This window comes from Cuculus canorus, chromosome 1 (genome assembly GCF_017976375.1).
Source record: "Cuculus canorus isolate bCucCan1 chromosome 1, bCucCan1.pri, whole genome shotgun sequence".
NCBI classification, from domain to species: domain Eukaryota; kingdom Metazoa; phylum Chordata; class Aves; order Cuculiformes; family Cuculidae; genus Cuculus; species Cuculus canorus.
This window is the reverse complement of record NC_071401.1, coordinates 186,754,281-186,769,689: the sequence shown is the minus strand read 5'-3', so window position 1 is coordinate 186,769,689 and position 15,409 is coordinate 186,754,281. Positions and strand designations below refer to the sequence as shown.

Genomic DNA, 15,409 nt, shown 5'->3' with positions numbered 1-15,409 from the left:
CTGGAGTTAAGAAAGACCACAAACTCTACATATCTAAATGTGTGCATGGCTAGAGTATAGGAGTTTTTATTTCAAAGAGTTCTATACATAACAGGCTTATTACACATTACACATATTTTAACTGAATTGTAAAAGAAATTATGACAAACATTTAATTACCTGCTGAAGCTATTTACTGGCAGGAATTTGGTGACAGTAGGGTTCTCACTATATGAAAATAACCCTGGTACCCTAATTACTGTGCCCCCATAGTTCATTGTGACTTCAACAGCTTCAACCTTGTTATTAGGTCCTGTAATACAAACGATCTCGTCTCCAAATTCAGTGCTAGATTGAAGAAGAAAAGAAGAGTAAACATCTTTAGTCACTAACATTAAGGTGACCTGTATTCTTTGCTAGACACTGAGTAGTTACAAGCAAGGACAATTTTTCTCCAGATAACTTGGAATCTTTAAAAAAGATATAGGATATGAAAAGCAGTAGTGTACAAACACAACAATAATGCAGTGTCAGCACAGTTCATGTATGCCATTTTGCGGGGGGGAAAGGCAGCAATTAACAAAAGGAGAAAAAAGTGAGAGGAACAAGCGACGGGGCACTAGAAGATTAAGATTTTACATGGAACCACTGAGGAGAAGCTGAGTGAAATCATGGGTGAGTTTGCAGCAGCCAGTCAGGCAGAGAAAGCCAAAACTGGAAAATTCTTTGAATATCTGAGTTCTCTCACTTTGCTTGTTTTTACAGCTGACCCTTCCAGCTGGAGCCTCTGAGAGTTTCTGTCTGAATGTTACGTGCAGAGCTCCATTGCATGGGATGACTCATGAAGAGACAGACAATGAATTTGTGTAATTTCTAGAGGCCAGAAAAGGTTGGTGCTTTGTTAGGTTACAGCTACATATTGTCAATTACTCAGAGTACATACACATTGCAAGGCTGGCTACCAACTGAAACTTGGACATCCTTCTTCGAACCAGTGGCCAGATTTGTACCAGTGATGGTAAGTGTGGTTCCACCTGCTTGTGGACCACTTTCAGGTCTTATTCCAGAAGGATGAGGTTCCTGCAAAGAGAATATGGTCAAAATAATTAAGAAAAATGAAATAAATTCACACCAGTATTAATTGGTATAATGGCTAAGAGTTTAATACTACCTGAAAAAAAATAAAGGTGGATGATTCTAAAATAAAACAAAATATTTCACTACTCATACTGAAGGAAGAAGTAACAGATAACGTGAATGTACTTATCTTTCTTCCATACTGTATTTCACAAGGATTTATATGAATTTAAATTGCAATATGTAGAGTTAGCTGCCATTAAGTTTGTGAGAGTTTCCTGTCAGATTTCCTGTTTTCACACTTTAGGATTTCTCTCTTCCTTATGGATGAGTTTACCTTCACTTTTCCTTACCCTTTCCTACATTCTGCATCAGCTGCAGGAAAGACAGAGCAAGAATTCCCAAATTGATACTGAACAGAAAGAATATTCAGATCCTACTTGTCTTTTAAGTGCAGTACAATTGCTACCCCTTTCTTGAGCAATGAGGTTACAAAGAAGGAAAATGGGAAAGTGCTAAAATTTTCCTTATGCACGTAGAATCTTGAAGAAGATTCTGGATTTTTAAAATCAATTGAAACCAGCAGACATGCTTGAAATTGTTATGAAATTTATTGGAAATTTACATTTCTCAAATAAGTTTCCTCTTTCTGTTCTCAATTTGGTCTTTGTTTCTGTGATTGTAATCTGGGAGCTGTAACAAATACTGTAGACTAACAGTGAGGGCTTTTCATGAACAATGCAATTTAATTACTTCATCTCTAAGTAGTCCTTGCTTCCAGTTCAGAAAAGCTTCCTTATTCAGGACAGCAATGAAGTTGCTGAATCACGAGGAGGACAGAAGCCTCACAAAAGCTGCATGGGATGAGTTACTAGCTGGCTCCAGGCAAGGGCTGTGTGCTGACTCCATGGCCTGGCCATGCTTGCGGAGGGTGGTCTGCCAGGATGGTGGCGGACGTGCTGCAGCCCTTGCACCCGGGTGGCAGCTGTTGTGCACGCGGGCAGCAAGGTGGTCCCATGTGGCCAGCTGCCATGCGCACCACCACAGGACGACAGGTCCAAGTGTGTGGCAGGGGCATTTTGCTATTAAGAACCCTGCATTTGTTAAAGCATACCTGATAACAGGGAGGCTGTGAACAAATAATGCCTTTTCTGATGAACAACTGCGCTTATTCATAGAATCATAGACTCATAGAATCCTTAGGCTGGAAAAGACCTTTGAGATCAAGTTCAACCATACCCGTCCACTACTAATCATATCCCTAAGCACTCCATCTACCTGTCTTTTAAATACTGCCAGGGACAATGACTCAATCACCTCCCTGGGCAGCCTGTTCCAGTGCTTTCAGTGAAGAAGCTTTTCCTGATGTTCAAACACAATCTTCCTTTAAATGAGTCAAATAAGCAATAAGCTTATTTTCCGATCTCATGCATATTCGTAAATAACATCTGCTCTCCTCCTCTTCTTCCATTATCTTGCTAAAATGGGTGACTGATAATAAAGTCCAGGCTTGGGGCTGTTCCATATGAAACATACACAAATAAAGCAAGAGCAGAGAAGTTTGAAAACTTCCCTTGCTCATGATGGTTTGCCTGATCATCATCACACTCACTGATCTCCCACCCTAAGGAGGAAAAGCCCTGCTCAGAAACAGACAGAAAAAAGCCCACATCTTACTTAGTCATGCAGCAAAAACGTTTCCCCCATGTCATTTTGCTCAGGCACAGATTGCCATCTCTGCCTCAGCTTACAGCTACAAAACTGAGGGCTCATGAATGGCGGGGGGCGGGGACTGACGTACTGCAGTTGGGTTCAAAACTCGGTGAGCCTTCTACAGGTTTACAACAAGCAGCAGGAATCCGTAAAATGCATCCAATTGACCTCGGTTACTTTACAAATTTGTTTTATTGAAGCACAGATATTATAGAAACACAGAGAACTCATACTTGCTGTGCTTGTTTTATATTTTCATGTCTGAGCAACTTCCCTCCGAAGGAATGCATCATGGTTCAGCACACTTCACAAATCCACAATGACAACTCTAATTTGCTCTCAAGTCATTGAGCTTTAGGAATATGCTTTAACACTAATTGTGTGTCAATTGCTTTTCTTCACTGAGAGAAATGTGTTCGTAAACCCTTCACTCCCCAAGATGTACGTTGCTGCAGCATACAACCGCTCTCACGTGCTAGCTCTGATTTCAGTTTAATTTAATACATCACCTGGGTTACAAGATTTTATGTAAGGAAGTGACTCAAAGTAATTTTAAAACATTTTGTAAGCGAAAAGGAGCCTTGATTCAATATAACAGAGTTGACTAAAACTTGCTTACTTAGGTCTATACAACCCTCTCTGTGCATGTTCTTCTTCGGATTTAATTGCTTTCCTGCTCATTTAAGCTGAAGTAAGTCACACCAGGGTAAATAAAAAGTTTGAGGAGGTCAGTTTTAAAAATTCACACTTGAAGTTTAAATTAACACAAGTCTAGACATGTGCATCACAGAAACACACATCTGTGCTGTTTTGTAACACGATTTTGTTGCTAAAAAAAATGACAGTCAAAATTGTATATAAAACACACAGTCAATAAATTGCTTATAAAAATCTAACAAATATTTAAAGTGTAAATTTACCACACAGACAGAAAACCACATCTGTTATTTGCTTCAAATTAAATCTTATTTGCTATGAACTGTTAAGCATGTTGGACCACTGCATCATCTGCAGTAAAAATCCAGAGCAATGATTAGCTGCATAACATGTCTGGGATAGCTTTCAGATGAACGTATCCCCCAAGAACCACTGCAGAATCAGTATGGACAAATTTGTTAGCCTGAATCTCAGAAAAGCTATTCAAAACTTGCAGCCTTTTCCCTAAATACTACCTCCACTGAAAGTCTAGCCTCTAAGGACACACTTAGCACGGAAAGGAGCAAGAAACCACTTAAAGCCAAGCCTTTAAATGGAGACTTTGGTAGGAAAGGAACAAGAAAAGGTTTCTGAAACATTACACACCAATATTCTCTATAATCTCAGCTTAAAAAATGAAAGGAAGCTTGCTAAGAACTTCTGCTAGACAGCTCTATTCCTTTTTTCCCCACAAAAAAGTGAAATAATTGCTCTGTTAAAGCTCTGCTGGGTTATCTGACGGGTAACTTTGGCAGGGCATCAGCTGGCTCTGTTGCTAACAACCACTAAATATAAATACCACGAACCTGAAGCAGGACCTTTTAGTGGTGGCCTATGTTTGCCTCCCTTGGAACAGGGATATATATAGGTAACCAAACAGCAAAGCTGTCACTGAATAACACAGCAGCTATGAGGAAGTGAGACAAGTGACTGTTCTGTTTTCTCCAGAAATTTTCTTCTTAGCAAGAATTTGACTCTGCTGCAAGTTAAAGCCCAGCTATGCCAGAAAGGAGAACATGCTACACACACCTCACCTCAGCCATGGCACAGCTGCACCACGGACTTATCACATCTTGGCTGCACTTCAGGCTGAATGGAAAACCAAGGCCAAGAACCACTGTGGGATGGAAGGCAGGTAGCAGCCATGGAGGAGGAGGAAGAGTTTAACCCTTCTTTTCTTTTTAATTGTTGTTCTTGAAGCAGCTCCTCAAAGGACTATTTTAAAACAGTTTAATTCAAAGTATTCATATTTAATGTATTTAAAGTAATTTTGCAAATACCAAGAGCTCTCCAGAGGCCAAATAATGTGAACGCCTCATAAAGATGATCTAATAAGGAGAAGCTGAACTGTGCTCTGTGTGCAGAGGAATGCTTCAGCAAGACTGCTAAGACAAAGCATCGTTTAGTAACAGTTTTTTATTGCAAACTTATCAGGAAAATGATTTGATTAACTTCAACTTGCTATCTTCTGTTTTACATTTGCCCTCTTTCCCTTCCTCTGAAGGACTTGATAAGAGAAAAGGTAGTTAAAATAAATTACCAAGAATGTAAACAATTTTAATAACCATTTTATTGCAAAACCAATGTGCTATGAGCAAGTTTTAGTGCTCTTTAAAATATTCATGGATGGCTCAAAGAGCAAAGCTACACTGGCCCACCTGGTGCTCTTCTGAAGAGTACCAATAAGAAAAAAAATTGTTCTATCCAAATGCTCAACTGGAAAGCATTTTTCGAAAACGCAATTAGGTAGACAGGATCAGCAAGAGAACCATATTTTGCTGAATGTCAAGATAATTTGAAAAACTGCCATCTGTGGTGGTATAAGCCTTCAACAAGAACCCTGTTACCTAAGGAGAAGGTAGCCCTTTCCCACAACTGACAGGGCACTCACCACTGGGACAGAGAGGTTCAAGACCCTTGGAAGCTGTCAGATTTGGTCCTATCTTACGCAGTCTAGCAAAGCTGCACCTAACCAGCAGCTCTAAGTTTTAACACAGACCTGCATGAGATTCATTGTCCTTTCAGCAGAAAATGAGGGGCAAAGTGTAAATCCTTCACTGCAAACCTTCTTTGAGGGATACCAAACATGATGCTTTTACCAAGCGGCAACGCCCTTTAATTTGGGCTCAACCCTGAGCAACACTGAGTGTTCAACCACTACAAACAGCAGTGATAAACCTAGGACCACAAGTGCTGCAATATTAGTTATACCATCTTTTCAAAATCCTCTCAAAGATTTTTGTTTCTCCTTGTTTCTGCTCTTTTCTCAACTCAGTCTCTGAATCAGAAATATGTCTGCTGTTATAATAAGTACTCTGCTTTCATTGTCAGCCCTCAGCACCTCAAGATCTTTGTTCGCTCCATCAGAAGGTGTCCAGGGGAAGGCTTTCTACAACTCAGCAGTGCAGGGCACCACTGCAACTTCACATCACGCTACTTGGTGCAATTATGATGTTAAGCAGAACATTTTATTATGTGTCCTATATGGAATTTATAGCAGTCTTGTAATAATTCTTCTAGAAAACATTGGCTCATGTGAGGACTTGGCAACACTTCATTTCTCATTGACACAGTAAAATTTAAACAACTCTACAAACACTGATTTAACCCTTGTTTTATAATCCCTTTAAGTGTAGAAAATCATAATTCATATATATTTCAGTATTTTTCTTATTTTGTTTGAAGTGGTGGAATGTTCTTTCAATTTCAGTGCTCTGTACTTCATTCTTCACAGAAAGAGTCATCAGGCACTGGAACAGGCTGCCCAGGGAGGTGGTCGAGTCACCTTCCCTGGAGGTGTTCAAGGAACGGGTTGATTAAGTGCTTAGAGACATGGTTTAAGGGAGTGTTAGGAATGGTTGGACTCAATAATCCAGTGGGTCCTTTCCAACCTGGTGATTCTATGATTCTATGATTTGTCACCAGGCAAATCTTGTTCACGTCCTCCAGGCAGTTTAATGTTTAAGCATAAATATTTTCTGCAATAACAGGTGACCTTGTTATGTGGGGAAGTTGTTAATGTAGTTTAAATGTAGTCTGTCCCAATGTCTGTCAGTTGTTCAATGGCCTGCTTCTTGCCAAGTCTGGTAAGCTATCTCCCAGCAGAGGGACAGGTGTAGCTCATTCCCTACTGCACAGTTTATCCTGAAAAAATAATTAGATCCCAACAAGATTTCTTGCTTGTAGGTCCAAGTAGATTGTAGCTTGTCAGTCATTGAAATATGAGCATTTTATGTATGTTACACACAAACCTTTCTTAAATCCTACTTAGGTGTAATAACATTTAGCTAAAGGTCTTAAAAGACCACCTTCGTCTCAACTTTTCCATGTTGTACTGGAGTGCTGGATTGGTACTCCCGAACTCAGAAGCAGTTTCCTCAGCACTCTCATAACCATTAGGCAGCTTTGCTGGAAGGACAATAAGGCTACAAATAGGTTACCTCTTCTATTTTATGACTGTGGTTGGTGCTCATCGCACTGATATGGCTTAACTGAAAGCAGTGGGAAACTGCTCCAATTTGAAACAGTGAGACAACGGCAATTTCAAGTCCCTGTATATTGCTTATAGTATATAATGTTCAAATAATGCTAGTTTGTTTGGTAACAAATTCATTTATTTTCTTTCTAACATCAATGAATTCCCTTATGTGCCATTTGCATTCCTGTGTGGCACTGCCTTACCTTTGCATCAGGGACTAACCTGAGCTTAGTATACTATATTTTTTGGTTTTGCCTCACTGTAATACCATAGTCTTGCAACAGTCTGTCCTCTGAGGTGCTCTGTGCTTCATCTGCACAGAAGTACTGCAAAAAAAAAAAAAAGAAAAATACCAGCCAAACAGCTTGCACTGGCCCAGGTATATATATGACTTCACACAGGCCAATTTCCAGTGTCCTGTTTTCTTCATTACTGGCAGAATTCTTTCCTTTGCTTGCTCTGATTGTATCCTTTGTTTCCTACTTACGAATCTGTTCACAGACATGCTGATATATTTTTCATTGTAGTTTCATGCTTTCTGCGTGCTAGAGGGTAAATTATCTCCACGTCTGTTCCACTTATAACCACATTTAGATGCAAACTTACTTATTAGCAGTGTACATGACTGCTGCTCTGACACAGCTACTGCAGACCCTCTGAGCAGTTGCATTTCAGCTCTTACATTTTTCATCCTTCTTATTAATCTAGAACGAACTTTTTAATCTTTAATATTTTATGACTTGCAGTTAGTGTTTTTGCACAGTTAGGAAAGTAATCTCTTATTTCATTAAGTTTCTGATTACAATTTTAGTTAAAGATACCTTTTACAGGCTGAAAATGCTTTCAGAGAGCTCCCAGCATTTCAGATCTCTGTGGTTGGCTGGTGTCAAATGAAAGCACAGCTTTTACCAGGCTAACAGTAGGGTTACTGCTATTCTCCTTTTCACTTTTTTATCCAGCTTCCTTGCAATTTTCCCATTAAATATATGGAGGTGAAAAAGAGAACCATTCCCCCAGCCTCTTTTCCACTCACCCGACTTGCATTTGGGTTCTGATCTGTCAAGCTGATTCATTTTCTTTTTCACTCAGTCTGTTTGCTTTACAGCTTTACACTGTCATGTCCAGCCAACTCTCTTCTGGTCCCTTGCACAGTATTGAAGAACAAGAGGAGTGCACTCTTATGCAACATCACCTAGGTTCTGCATGTCGTCTTTTTTCATTCCTCTAGTTTTCCACTCATCGGTCAGCAAGCACATTCTCAACTTTTTATATTTCTGGGCATGACTCTAAGTGGGGTACTATCTCCTACAATATTCATTTGAGGTAGGCAGTTTCTAGCCCGAGAACTACACCACTGAGATAAAAGTGGTTACCCTTTATCCTTCACCAATGCAGAAAATCAAAGAGAGAAACAACCACCCACCAAGGAGGCTACTGGTGGATCACAGGAGGGGCCAGAAATCCAGGAACAGTTGGGAGGCAATAGAGGAGGGGAACCTAACAGAGATGCAAAGAAACCTTGGCATGAAGCCTGTGTTTCAGAGGGGAATGCTGGAGAAAATACAGCTGTGCCAGACCACAAGCAGAGAGACAACTGAGGAGGAAAAAGAGGATTGTGGCAGAGTATATCCTCGTGATGCCATGAAAGGTGCCAGGTGCAGCACAAGGGGAAGCCAGCAACAGATGGATGTGTTCAAATGGACACGATGGGCAGCAAATGGCAAAGCTACTTAAGCTCTTTTCTGCCAGCTCCCGTAGGCAGTGACCCCTGGTTGGGTGTTTGCCTTTGATGCAAGTCTACATCTTCACGACTAGGAATGGGCTCTTGTGCTTCCATACAAGCAGAGCACATGGATGCTGTGTCAAGAACCCGATGACAGTGCGCACACACACATTAGTAAGATTTTTACAAATGTACAGAGCACATTATCACTCTGCATTTCTCTCTTCCATCCTTTCTTCTACAAGTAACCTTTCCCTTTCCTCATCCTGGTCCCAGCTGTGATAACTTCTGTCTCTTGAAGCATATCTGCAAAACAGCTAATTTGTTACAGAAGCTATCTGCCCTGCCCTGAAAGCCAAATTATTGTGCCAGCTATGCATATAATGCACATGAAAATTAAAGGCATTGAAGTCATAGCTCATGAAATACTGTAGACATCAGTCAACTTCTTGAAGGTCAAAATGTCATTTTATGGACTACAAAGGTAACCACAGGAGCTAAATCAAGCTTCTGATTGGGTCAAAGAAGTCACAATGAACTAATGTTTTTCCTTCCACCTCCCTCCTTTCTCAGACTCAAGGGAGCCTGGTTCTTGTTTCTTCAGACAAGCCACCCACTCACAGGATATTCAACCTAAGAAGTCCCACTGTGCACTTTTGACAGCCTGGTGTTCACTGCAGTGGTTGACCTGACTCACCAGCTCACCTTGTCACAGCATCTACAATACAACCCAGGCTTCAGCAGAGAAGTGAGATGAGTCCTGCTTTTCTAGGGCTGCTTTGTCCAAATGTTAAACTACGTGAGCTGATCAAATGCTTCCAGCCTCTCCAGGGACCCACACAGAGCATCTGCCTCGCAATGCATGTTGTGTGCAGTTTGCTGTGGACGGGATGCTTAGGCAAAGGGTTGACATTTTAAATGGCTAATTTTCTGGACTGCAGGTAGCATCTTTTTATCATGAGGCAGACACCACAGGTTTTTCTGAAAAGACCACAGAGCCTTGCTGACAGGTTTGATGGAGAAATAGAAGCATGTGCGACTGGAAAGTCTGTATTATCATACAGTCAGTGTTCACTGGCAGCTTTAAAGCAGAACCATGAGCACTGGATGGTGGGAAATGTATTTAAGTGCATAGCTCAGATGATAGAGAATTAAGTCTAATAATATCCACATGAGAAACGGCCAACTTCACTAAATCTCTCAGCTATCCAGGAGTTCTCCTGGCTCTTAAGCAGGCTGATACACAAACAAGAAGTGCTCCAGGACTCAAGAATAAAATCGCCACAATCCTCTCTCTGGAAGCAATTCAGACTGCTGCGGATGTGTGGTTTATCAGCACCAATCATAACAGCAACAAGCATGTAACACCCTGCCAAAAAAAAACCCCACCCAAACCTCCCAGCTACAGTGTGAAATGCCTGTGTTGAACTAACAACTCATAGAGTAAAATCAAGAAGTGAGGTAAAGCCCTCCACAAAAGCCTGTGAAACTGCAGTGGTGACAACTCCCAGAGCAATTGCTTCATACATCAAGGAAACCAGAAGATGGCTGAAGGTAAAAGGAAACTGTCAAGTTGGGAATAGATTAAGGTGAAAGAGTGTGCCCTGTTAAATGTAACTCTGCTGTTCAGAGTCGCATTCAAATTTCCAGTATGGTGAACAGTCATCTTCAGGCCTGTTTTCAGATCAGAACTCAATTTATCCCCCTTTTTTTCCTCTTCTTGTTGTTCACGTCACCTGGTTTGGGTAAAGAGACTTCCCTATCTACTAAAGTCATTATTTCCATGCAACTCCCTAAACTACCATCAGCGCTTTAGAAATGCATTACAATTTCAAAAGGTTCTGTCTCTAATTTCACTATCTTACATTTATTTGAGCTTTCTGAAAACATACAGTCTTTTTAATCTGCGTAGCCTAAAACTCATAGAACTGTTCTTGCAGACAGATGCTGGAGCTCCCAGAACAGGCTGCAAGCTCTTGTTCTGGTGCCTTGAGTACGCAGACGAGGTATTCTGAGGAAGGAATCATGCTCGCACGTCATCAGCAAATCTAGGCCATATTCTGAGGAAAAGGCTAACTCATTTCTTTGATACTGCTTCTCACTACTACAGTAACAAGCAAATTAGATAATGTCAAAAACAAATGAAAATGCAGGGCTGGCTTTTAGCTGTGCCACTGCTCCATCTGAGACAAGCCAAGCTGTCAGTGCTCCAGATGTAGCAGATACCTGGATACTGAAATTTAGCATCTCTCCATTTCTATTTCTCTAAACAGGAGAGTAGTTATTGTGTGATTCTGCTTACAATGAAACAATAGACATTTTAGTGGAGGAGGACTCGGTTACCAGAACTTGACCAGCACTCAGGTTGGACAGAGAAATTGTGATGGGTAAGGAGAAACAGAGCTTTCTTCCCTGTTACACAGCGAATATAGATGAGGTGTTTACTACACAGTACAGACTCTTATGGACCAGGGCATTTAAGTTCAGAAATAGTTTTAAACTGAAACCATGGCTTCCCTTTTAACTGGATTTTTCACCCATTTAATAGAGGCATTACTCTTTCCTCAGCTCAGAAATGCACTGTGCTGGCTGAGTGGGGCAAAAGCATGAATCTAAGTTGTGCTGACAATCAATCTTCACCAATCCAGCTTTAAAAATGCATCTTATCATTCAGGCTGGGTATCAGCAACAGCTGAATGTAAGTAGTACCTATCACAGAATCTTAGAATGGTTTAGGTTGGAAGGGACCTTCAAAGATCATCCACTTCACCTTCCCTTTTGTGGGCAGGGACATCTTTCATTAGATCAGGTTGCTTAAAGCCCCACCCAACCTGACCTTTAGTACTTCCTATGATGAGGCATCCACAGTTTCTCTGAGCAGCATGTTCCACTGCCTCACCAGCTCATCATAAAGAATGCCTCCTTTCTACCCATTCTACTTGAAAATCAGCTATGTGCTTTTGGTGGTAGACACTAGTCACATGTATAAGGGTGAAAATACAGGGATTATGGATGCAACTCTAGTGTTCATAGACACATCAGATTGAGCTGCTGTGTCTTTGAGCACCGTTTGTGCACTTTTGCCTTGCATCCCCCCCATCACATTTAGAATGATCACTGCTAAAGCTGAAGTTATTGTGCTTTGGGTGATCAGAGCACACACAAAAAACAGTGATAATTATCATCAGGAGGGCAGCCAGACAATGTGCCAAAGAAAGGGGAAAATACATAACAGAAAATTTATTTTAGGAAGGCTCTTGGAAAGAAGATATTTCCTTTCCTTTGTATATACTGAATAGAAGAGCTTTTAAACAAACTACAGATTTTACACGTCTGCTGGACGAAGTCACCAAAGAACTGCCTGAAAATAGCAGTGAAACAAGGCTGTAGCTTATAAGAAAACATTAACTGATGAGATTGTCTGCTCTGATGGTCTATTCTCATGCCAAAACCTCTTGTGTCACACCTGTTAGATGTATGCACGAATGCAATGATTCTGCATCAACTTTCATCCTACTGCTGTCCACAGTTGGCTTCATTTTCTTGTGGAATAAAGAGAAACGAAACCAGAAACCAGTTTCACCAGTTTTAAGGCATGAACTGTATTACTTGCCATCGCCTTCCATTCTGTAAATAGAGCCCCCATGGAAAGATTTTTGCAGTAAAGAAAAATGCTCTTTATCAGCTTAGGTATCTGGTATCTCAGTAACCTCAATGCAGAGAGATATTGGCACAGAGAAGTCCTGAACCTGCAGGAAAACCTCCACCTGGATGATGCTGATGCACCGTGGCTTCTCCTACTGTCTCACTGACAGGCGATAAAGAATCTTTCCCCTAAGTAGCCCGAAGCGATGGCTGCTTATCTCACCCCCCCAGATGTGCTGAGCAGGGAATCACATCAGCACAAGTTCACAGTCGGGCTTTGAAGCCTACATGGGGGCTTCAGATTACATTTCAGCTCCTTCAGGTGGTTTTCACGCAAACCAAGGGGGAATCTTTACATACAGAAGAAGAGCAGAAGAACTGATGTAAAACATTGCCAACAAGATAATTTCATGTCAAAATTTCACCTTGTGTATGGTTTACAGTCATAGTTTTTTGTCCTAGAGACCACAAATATATAAACATGGGAGACTATATTCTTCTTCTCTGGTTAGAATAAATGAGATTGATGACAGAAGACTTAATTATAACCTACATTTCCAGAAAAGAATAGAGTACTTTTTCAAGCAAAAAGTGTGTTTTCACAGAGATCCCACCAAGGAGATGAGGTATTTGCTTGGATATTATAGAAAAACTGCTTCTATCCTATTTTGTGAAAATAAGACTACCCTTTTCTCAGTTGAATGCCATTCTTGATATATTCTACCTCTTATTACCAACTCCTTTCCTTCTCACAAGATATCAAGAATTAATGAGACAGAAGTTTAAATAAGGGAGAAGATAAAAGCCTTGACACTCTTTATGTTATACAGATATATAGTTTATAGACATAATTTTAAACATCACTATGAGGACAGAGATTATTTAAAACTCTCAGCTATCATAGGCTCTTGTAAATTTTGAAGATGTCACAGATAGAGACATTACTTGCTGTTAAATCCACAGGCTAAACCAGCTATAATCTGGGGCCACATTTGAGTAAAGCAATTAAGATACAAACAAAATTCTCCTTCATAGCAACACTGAAAACAAAGCACATGTGTAATATGAACACATATCACACTCCCTGTGGTTCTGCATGCCACATTTTTGAATGAAATAAATAATTAAAGAAATTATGTACTTTCATTACTTACTCTTCAGCTGCTCTGCATCCATTCTTGTAATTAACAATATTGGCTAGACTAACCACAGTGATTAAAATAGGGTACTGTAAGTCTAAAGAATACTTAGCTGTTTGCAGTGCTGACTTCTTTTATGCAATAGTAACATTTAAGAGATATCGTGTCACTTAAGAGATACTGTGTCACTACTGACTAAGTTGATTAGTTTTCTACTACATCTTTTAAACATGAATTGCAAACAACATAATTCTATTTTGAGACTCTGTATCTACTGACCAGAATAGATTTTTGGTACCTTTTGTATAACAAAATACTCAAGTTAAGTGTTTCTTAACATACTTGAATGACAGTGCTATTGATGAAACAAAGTCAGCAACACAAATACAAGTGACTGTGCTTAACAGGTAAATTTCCAACCTAAGTCATGAACAAGGAATAGAATAAGTTATTGAAAAAATTGCACTTACCTGGTATGTAAAATGCACTTCAGGTGGTGATTTACCTAATTTTCCATTGATGCTAACTTCAATTTGACCTTGCATTGGTTCATTCATTGGTCCAACCTGACATACAATCCTAGCAAGAAAGAATGTAAATTTAACTGTTAGAAGTTACAGCTGCAATGTATGCGAGTTATCACACGCACTGCCAGCAAAAGCTTTATCCTTTGCTTTATCCTACACTTGAGCTCTGCCTCAGACTGCCAGCAAAGCCACTCAAAAATATTTTAATCTTATATGAATAAAGGAAGGTAAAACTGAAACTTGAGCGCTGTACACAGCAGATACTTTAGCAGTCTGGTAGAAGTGATGCCTTCTAGAGAAGACTCAAATTTAGCCCAGAGGTCAGAGAGAGAACCACTTCAACCCTACACAAGGTTTTCACTGGACCTGTTGACGTTTAAAAAAGGACATCACTCCTTTATGTACCGTCTTGTAAGAATCAGACTATTGCTGTCTTATAACTTAGTGTATTTTAGTTCTAATACTTGTTGTCTTTGTCCAGCTACCTTTCAGCTTTAAACTATTGTATTTTTGCATCTACGATCAATCCCTTTAGAATTACTGTTCTCTGAAAGTAAATCCTCAAATAACACACACAAACTCAGAGGTCAAGGAATACTGGCCGAGAAAATACTGCCTTAACTAACACTGCTGATTGATGCATGTTTAAATTTTTATTTCAAACAGGTGATCCACAGAATACAAGCATGAAAATGCATTAAGGATTTGACACACTTGAAAACCAGGACAAATGCTTAATGGAGAGCCAGTAATACAGTTAGATAAGGATGTACACAATGTTTGCAGACTGCCTAGGCAGACAGTTTAATACAGGACATGCCCTGAAGTTCACTGCTTATTTCCTTCTCCCTTCCCCTCCAGGATTATTGCAGTTCTTCCTTAAGCAGCGCATGACTGCTTAAAAAAAAAAAAAAAAAAACAAACAAAAAACACTGAAATAGAAAAAAACCACAACAACCCCAAATTACTGGGTATAATGTACTTAAATCGGGACTTATAATAAAAGGATTGTCAAGTCCCTCTGCAGATCACTCCAGACTTCTCTGCCTGGGTACTGGCAAATGGACAAAATTCTCTAAATTCTTGCATGTCCTGGCATGTGTACGGCTGCCTGAGTCTGTTCCTCATCATCTCACTACTGAATTCTTGGAAGTTGTATCTTCTTGTCAGGCAGAAACAGGAAGCAGTGCCTTTGGAGGAATTTTCACCATATGTCAAGCTAGGGAAAGCAGTCAGGGGCCAGGGCCGGTGGTGTGTGTTGGGGGGGGGAACGCTGTAACGTGGTTAGCAGGGATTTTAATTGTGAAAAATTCCCTTCCCTCTCGAGCAGTGGCATTGCTTCCCTTCCCCCATGTTACAAATGGAAAACTACAAAGAATGAGAACATGACTTCTTGAAGGCCAACAATTAAATCACCGCAGGGCCAGAAGGC

At 40.2% G+C, this 15,409-nt stretch overlaps 1 protein-coding gene across 7 annotated transcripts in view; it reads right to left on the bottom strand.

Annotated features, from left to right (window-relative positions):
• Positions 1–15,409, bottom strand: part of PLXNB2 (plexin B2) — a 261,938-nt gene that overhangs the window by 34,105 nt on the left and 212,424 nt on the right. For all 7 annotated transcript variants that reach the window (XM_054073420.1, XM_054073394.1, XM_054073372.1 and 4 more), the window contains 3 exons: positions 13,921–14,029; positions 923–1,059; positions 160–327 (listed from right to left, as the gene is read on the bottom strand). In XM_054073420.1, coding sequence (XP_053929395.1) covers positions 160–327; positions 923–1,059; positions 13,921–14,029 — 414 coding nt within the window. The remainder of the gene's footprint in view (positions 1–159; positions 328–922; positions 1,060–13,920; positions 14,030–15,409) is intronic.